Genomic DNA, 8278 nt, shown 5'->3' with positions numbered 1-8278 from the left:
TTTGTGTTTGCTGTTTTTTTTATATATAGAGAGAGGTGCTGTATTTGTGATACAATCTGCGATAATACAATATTTAATTCATTCGATATAGAAATACTCGCATCAGGCCAAAAACAAAAGCAAATCGCGTAGTGAAAATTTTTTTAATACCTTGAACGGGGATCATAAATATTGTTGAATATAAAGAAATATGTTTTTTGTGTGTGTCGGAGAGACCCACTGTAAATTCCCAGTCCAATTTTCAGCAAAAAAGATGCTTTTTCTATTTGAAGACAAGGATTATATAAAAAAATAAAAATAAAAAACCACATTTCGCATTTGACTTTTGTGACCTGCTACAGGAAACAAACATGTTTTTTTTGTCCTCATCGCATTTTAAATGTTACGGATGTCGTACGTCCTACAATTTAGTTGTCAACTATATTTCACTGCCTTGTTTTTATCGAATATACACACATTAAACAAATATTTTTACGGTCATTTGATTATTTATCTACCAACACAAAAAGTCTACTTTTCATTTTTCTGATAAAGTCGAAGCCGAAGACGTTCCCGAGTTACATTCAGTTGTATTCTTATTTAATGTGTCATTGGGTGCACTCGAGCTGAATGGGTCCCGTCTTTTGACATCTGTCCTAAAGTCTTTGCAAATTCCGCAGTATTTCCCCTTCTCCTCGATTGGTCTTCTATTTTCAACCCTTCTAGCACAAACATTATGGCATACAGCTTAGGTGTGTACAGGAAAATGAGGGTAATGTACGCGTTTATGAGTAAAGTGATGCACAAAGTAGCCTTCTTCTGTAAAACTATTATGGCAGTGGAATAAACGGGGAGAGCAGCTAAACATACAACCAAGGTAGAATACACCGTAATAGCAATGAACTTACTCTCGTTGTAATTGCTAGGAACTTTTCGGGCGAGGAAAGCAAAGACGCAACATGCTGTGATTATCAGCAAGTTATAAACGCAGGACGCTAGAAAAACAGGGCTAAACTTGCAATATAGTTCGAGTCGTGGTTGTGGCGGTGTAGGTATGATAAGCGCAGGTCTGGCGGAATTCACTACTGATGATACAATGGAGATCGCAATCTGAAACAATCAAATAATTCAGAAAGAAAATAGTAAATAGCAACAGTAATATCAATTCCTATACATTCCATAATATTACATTTCATATTACTCGCAAACACCCGTGCAACGCTGATATAAACACAAAAACGTAAATGTAACATCAAAAAAAAAAAAATATTTATCGACAGATTTTAAGGCAAACTACCGCATGATATGAGAAGGTCTGTATGCGGAGGAAAAAAAAAAAACAAATGAAAAAAAAGTGTCGGGGGGGCTGAGATGGAAATAAAATAAAGAGACAAGTTAATCATTTCCCTCTTAGATGCTCAGGGCATGCGGAGCGGTTGCCCAATGACTCGATGCCCTGTCTTAGAACCAAGACCCCTATCGCTGGCCAAATACGACAAATCCCTTGGTCCAACCATGAAGCCTTCATGGTAGGACCAAGCATCCTTCATGGTAAGAGCAAGCATCCTTCATGGTAGGAGCAAGGAGTGCTTAGCCAATCACAGCCAAGATTTACTTCAGCCAAGCCCAAGCAGCCAATCACACGCTTCAGCGTAGTAGTGCTTGACGGTAGCGTCAACCACTACGCCGAAGCGTGTGATTGGCTACTTGGGCTTGGCTGAAGTAAAATTTGAATGTGATTGGTTAGGCACTCCTTGCTCCTACCTTGAAGGATACTTGGTCCTACCATGAAGGATGCTTGCTCCTACCATGCAGGCTTCATGCTTGGACCAAGGGATTTGTCGTATTTGGCCAGCGATAGACCCCAACACCAGAGTTCCCCTGTGGTCTCTTTTCATCACAACCACTCTTCTCTCCGCAGTACTAATGACAACCACCATTTACATCTAATTTAGTATATCTTATTTCTTGTCGAGTATGTGGCGTGCAGTACGTATGTGAGGGAGACCAAGAATGCTCTGAAGAGACGATTTTATGACCTTATGTTTACTGTTAACACACTGTTGATTTTAGAGAGCTGTTGGTGGGATCCGAACAGAAGAAATTCTAGTTTATCATGATTTAACTTCAAGAAGTTTGATTTCATCAAATTACGAATTTCACTGATAAAATTGTCAAGAGTAGCAATATTGCATACAGACCTACATGTATACCCGTGGAGTATGTGGCGTGCAGTACGTATGTGGGGAGACCAAGAATGCTCTGAAGAGACGATTTTATGGCCTTAGGTTTACTGTTAACACAATGTTGATTTTAGAGAGCTGTTGGTGGGATCCGAACAGAATAAATTCTAGTTTATCATCATTTAACTTCAAGAAGTTTGATTTCATCAAATTACGAATTTCACTGATAAAATTGTCAAGAGTAGCAATTGCATACAGACCTACATGTATACCCCTTTTCTCATATCATGCTTTTGTTTTCTTTATTCACTTTATTATCAGTTCATTGCTACTTTATCATTCATTTTATAATTATGTCATTATCATTATTTTATTATTATCATTTTTTTTATTATCATTACATTTTTATTATTTATCATTATTATTATTATTATTATTTATTTTACTATTATTATTATTTTTATTATTTTATCTACATAGCATGTAGGCCTTACTTTCTATCTCATCTACCATCTTATCTACCATAGTTCTATTCTATCCTATCCAATTCACCCTGTCATCACATTTGTCTTTTCATCCCACTTTTTGCCCCATTGTTGTATAAGTACCACTTGATCTTTCCAATGGCGTAGCGTGTGTTACCACGGGGGTTTGGGGGACACGTATTGAAGAGGGAGGGGGGGGGGGCACCGGGTCTGATTTGTGGGCATAAGCCGTTTTCAACAATTTTCCTATGGGATTTTTAAAATTTCAGATCGATGGGGGAAGGCACGTGGCCCCGTGCCCCTATGACGCTACGCCACTGGCTCTTTCCCACTACATTCACCATTAATTTCTATTCAGCCTTTTTATCCATTGATACTTTCATAATATTTGTCATATCTCATTTCCTGCCCCTTTGTCTATGTTTTGTATAATGTTGGCGTGTTGTCTTGTCACTTTGATTTTGATAAAGATCCTGCTAGGATCGAAAGCTCAGGCCATTAAGGGATCTGGAATGAGCGTTTTGAGCGTTTCGACAGTATTCTTTGTGGGACATGAGAGCACATCAGACATATCGAATTGCATTCTGAATACGAAGAATGTCTTTCTGATATTAAATAATTTACATTTTTTGAAATTCACGATATTATACAAATTTTATGACAAATTATTAAAATTTGATATTGTTCACATTTTTGATATATAACAGTCCTCGAAGTAAATTTTATAAATCTAATCATATATTCTTAAAGTGTATGTAGCTGGGAGGAAAAGCCGACGATAAATTGAAAATTGTGACCTTTCATATTGAAGATATGGAATTTCCCCCAAATTTTTTATCCCACCTACATACACTTTAAGTATAAATTATCAGATTTATAAAGTTTACTTCGAGTACTGTTAAATATCAAAAATATCAATTTTTAATCATTTGCCATAAAATGTGTATTACATTGCGAATTTAAGAAAATCAAAATTATTTGATATCAGAAGGACATTCTTCGTATTCAGAATGCAATTCGATATGTCTGATGTGCTCTAATATCCCAAAATAAATACTGTCCAAACGCTCATACTCCATCCCTTAACCAAATTTGGCACAATTTGAGCAAATTTGCAATTTGACCCTGTGCAAAGTCCGAAGACTTTTTCCCGCCAAAAGCTACTCCGGTACAATTGCTATCCGGCACTTTTGTGTAGCCCATGATGTGAACTATCTATGGTAAAATTGTAACTTTACCCTACCCCCCCCTCGTGGTACCTCCCAACCCCCCCCGAGCTCCCACACACTATATAAAAGTAATTATTATGTGTGGCTTTAAACTATTTCTAACTTAAAGAAGGCGGCGTAGATTTCTTTTTTGACATGGGGGGGGGGGAGGTGGAGGTGGAAAAAAATCTTGAAGTATAGTCAATCCAGCATCTTTTGGCGACAGTATAAGTTTATGGAAGCGAGCGAATATTTTTTACTATTTTGAAGCTAAACTGATGAAATATGGTGTAAAAGTAGAATAAATGCGAAAATTTGCACTTTTGGGGCAAATATGGGTTAATTTGGTCAGAAACCTATTATCGGGCTTCAACATTGGGGGGATGATTGTATGGACCGTCACTCCCAGGCAAAATATCCCCCCCCGGGATCTACGCCTATGATGATTGTTATCAGTAGCATATCCTTCAAACGCGTATTTCTAGGAAACCTATTTTGCTTTTTCTCTATATACATGTACACCACCATGTGTTGACCGACGATCATTAGCATTGATTTTATATTTTGACGAAAAAAGGAAAAAACTTTATTTTAGATTTATTAGATGCAATATACATAATATAGCTCACCTGAATAGCAATAAGCACACTACACATTATCGTTTGATGCTTTGGACCAATCCACACTGGGCGTTTGACTGATTTTCTTCCCGCTTTAAAAATGCGATATATTCTAATAACCTTTAACAAAGTTGGCGAAAAGTTCAAAGTAAACGCCAATGTCAATATCGCCTCAGATACAATGCACGATGCTGTGGTTGGCCATATCAAGAACGTGAAGACTGCAATAAAAGTTGTGAACAATCCACCGATATTGACAGCGCTAAGTTCGCGGCTTGTTGCCTTAATCAGCGGGTGCTGTCGTAAGAAATAGAAGCCGACCGTCACAAGGGAAGTTAGAAAGAGTCCAAGTGAATTAAAGAACAGGACTACCACAACGGTGGCTTCTTTCCAGTCAACAGAAGAAGGTGAAATCGGTACGCATTGATTTCTGGCTTCATTTGGCCATTCTGTAGACCGACATGGAACACATTTGCTGTTATCGACAACGATCTCTTCTGGACGGCAACTCCGACAACCCCAGCAACATTTCATTTTGAGGGGTACCTCAATGGAACCAACAGGGCAGATATCTTTACATAGCGATGGACGGTGTCCGTTACCAGCAAATTGGAAGTTTCCTTCGTTTAGAGTAAGTCTTTGTGACCGTTGATCTTTTGGATCCCATGATCCAATACTCTCCTGCACATATTCATGACCTCGTTTCTGTACATTATAGATAGTGTAACTTAAAGGTGCATTCCCTTCGTCATCGAATTCAAATTGGCCATCTACGCTAGGAAAGCTTACATTCCATATGTGGTAAAAAAGATTTTGTTGGTTGATTTCACATGACTTATTCGAGGAACACTCCACTTCAATGTAAGAATGTAAGCCGTGTGCAAATGCGAAAACTGCTTTAATGACATTGTGAACACTAGCACCAGCTATGGTGTCTGGTACACGTCCAATACGGCTATAAAGTTTTCGTACCCACGGGTTTTTCAGTTCTGTGACATTCTGAAGTGATTGCATGTAATTATGATATTCAAAGTCATCATTCGTGTAGTATCTTAGGTATAAGGATCCACGGGATCGGGCCCCTAAACCGCCAGTAACCCATCCATAGCCACAGTATGTAGTACATATAAATGTAATGTTAGATGGCAGTTGTGAGGCATCAAATCTCATCATCAGGGCATTTGATATCTCATTACTGGTAAACATTACAATCACAGACGCTTTGTTGAATTCGCTGATTGTGGCAACTATATCGTCTAGTTCATTCGCGGTTGCCGTGGCACCTACTGGTTGAGAGTATGCGATGCAGATTTCGGGTTCAGCTGAGGTCTTGAAGTATTGAGATGACAAAAGTCCACCTGCATCGAGGGAATAAAGAACACCAACATAAAGCCAATGAAACCGATAAAGTATGTCTATTATACTTCCAATTTGAGCTTTATCTGCAGGAAGTGTACGAAGAAAGTATGGAAACCTATTCTTATCGCTTAATTCGTCAGAACTTGCCCAATGTGATATGAGAGGTATGCTGTATATGTTGCTGATCTTAGCAGCGAAGACACTAGTAGCACTGCGTCCAGTACCAATTATAGCGACAACCTGTTGAGACCCTTTCGGAGAAGGATGGTAGCTACATATGGTACGGTATTCTTCAGGGCCTTTAAAACTTGCCAACGACGAGGCATGGAATAAGCATACGTCTTCATTTCGGCACCCATCGCGAATGTCAAACCCAAGAGTTACATTTGGAAGTAGATCTGTGCGTTGATTAATCTGCTCAATGGCGTATACCATTGCCTCAGTTGTGGAGATTCCCCACCATGAGAGATGACCGGTACATATCGCAGTCTCGTCGGTATAACCGATGGGAAATATTCCACCAAGAAGGAAATCACCAGGTTGATAGTAATTGATACAAGCATCTTGCGGGAGATTGGGTAACCAGCAAGTGGAATATCCCACGAGACGCAATAGAAGTGTGGAAATGAAGATAAGATGCAACCACATCTGTGACAATAGCAATATCATGTTCATAAGCGATAACAATTGTTAAATATTTCATTCGTTTATTTCCATATATAAATGGAAATAGTTAGAATAGTTACGGAACGGTACGACGCTCTGATAAATAATGCATACTACTCGACGTTCTCGGAAAGCTACAGCAACATGCGATCAAGTTAATTCCTCGGTTGAAACGCCCTCGCATATTCTTTTGTATAAAGTTGTACCTTATCATAATCGGATCAGAAAGCTTTTTTCCCAGGGTAGCTAAGTTTTATAATTGACACAAATGATAGCGATGACTTGACATGTCTTGTGCGTGCGACACATTTATGAAGCATTACTGATATTTATTTTATCTGATTCACAAACGCTCTTAATGCGTTTTGTGTAGATTTCGTTTTTGATTACTCGGTAATAATATTTACACATTAAAACGTTCTCGTTGTGACGTGTATGACTTTTCGTCTGCTTATACTCCTGTTTTATATGATCATACTTGTCAGGAGTTTAGCAGAATGCCAAATAGCAATTTCTGTCTTCAAGTCTTTGTTAAATTCATGCTGCGCATGATTCTGTTGAATTATAGGATAGGGCAGCATAATAACGGTGACTCTTTGTGATAAGAGGGTGATATATTTATTTATTTATTTATTTATTTATTTATTTATTTATTTATTTATTTATTTATTTATTTATTTATTTATTTATTTATTTATTTATTTATTTATTTATTTATTTATTTATTTATTTATTTATTTATTTATTTATTTATTTATTTATTTATTTATAACAATAGGCAAGAAAGCCTGGACAAACCCAATAGTGAAAACACTAAATTAAAGGGATGCCCATTACATCAAAAACAAAAAAAAAATGAAAAAAAAACATAATTACGGCAAGGACAGGTGGAATGGAGAAATAAAAGGAGACCAAACGAAATGGCTACACGAGGTGGAGACAAACATCAGATTTAAAGGCTGGTAGGGAGGTGCTTCTGACAACATCCTTGGGCAGGTAGTTCCACAACGTGGGAACATAAAAAGACCTTTGGCAGAGTATGAGCCTCAAGAGAGAGGCTATTGAGATTGCGGAGAGTGGTCTTGGGGTGGGGCTTGAATTGGTTGGGAGAAGAGTAGAGGTGGTTGAGGATCTTAAAAAGATGGCTAAGGGCATCAATGTCACGACGCTTAGACAGGCTTGGGAGATTGCATTTACAGAGAAGGTCTGCGTGAGAGAGATTCCAGGATTGGAGAATGACTCTGCAAGCAAATCTCTGAGTGGACTCAAGCCTGTTGGTAAATGTGATATTTAATGGATGGAAGGTGATGCTGCCAGAATTGGTTGGACAAGGGCTAAGTAGAGCAAACGCCGGATAGTTGGTGAGGCACAATTGAATGCTCTGTGAATGTAGCCTATGGTTTTTCTGGCTTTCTTAGAGATGAAATTGACATGCTCATTCCAAGATAAGTTGTCAGAAATATGAATACCAAGGAACTTGACAGAGGAAACTCTTTCAATCACCTGGTTATTCATATAAAGGCTCATGTTGGGAAAGGGGTCTTTCTTGGTTGATGTAACCATGAGCCTGGTCTTTGAAGCGTTGGCTGTCAGATTGTTTTTAGAGAACCAGTGGTGGATGGTGTCATGGACAGAAACAGACTGGGTTCTGCCGGAAAGATACGACCTACATGTAAGCCAGCATAGAAGGGGGTGATACCAGCGGAACGAAGTTTGATCAACAATGGATTGTGGGGGACTTTGTCAAAAGCCTTACTTAGGTCGAATAATGCAACAGC

At 38.4% G+C, this 8278-nt stretch overlaps 1 protein-coding gene across 1 annotated transcript; it reads right to left on the bottom strand.

Annotated features, from left to right (window-relative positions):
* Positions 1 to 579: 579 nt before the first annotated feature.
* Positions 580 to 6503, bottom strand: LOC140164418 (metabotropic glutamate receptor-like). Its single transcript, XM_072187701.1, has 2 exons — positions 4485 to 6503; positions 580 to 1089 (listed from the first exon to the last, which is right to left on the bottom strand). Exons 1-2 carry the CDS (start codon positions 6501 to 6503, stop codon positions 580 to 582), a joined length of 2529 nt encoding a protein of 842 aa, XP_072043802.1.
* Between the last annotated feature and the right edge of the window lie 1775 nt (positions 6504 to 8278).

The sequence above is a fragment of the Amphiura filiformis genome, chromosome 1 (assembly GCF_039555335.1).
Source record: "Amphiura filiformis chromosome 1, Afil_fr2py, whole genome shotgun sequence".
Lineage (NCBI taxonomy): Eukaryota > Metazoa > Echinodermata > Ophiuroidea > Amphilepidida > Amphiuridae > Amphiura > Amphiura filiformis.
This window is presented reverse-complemented; position numbering and strand designations above follow the sequence as displayed.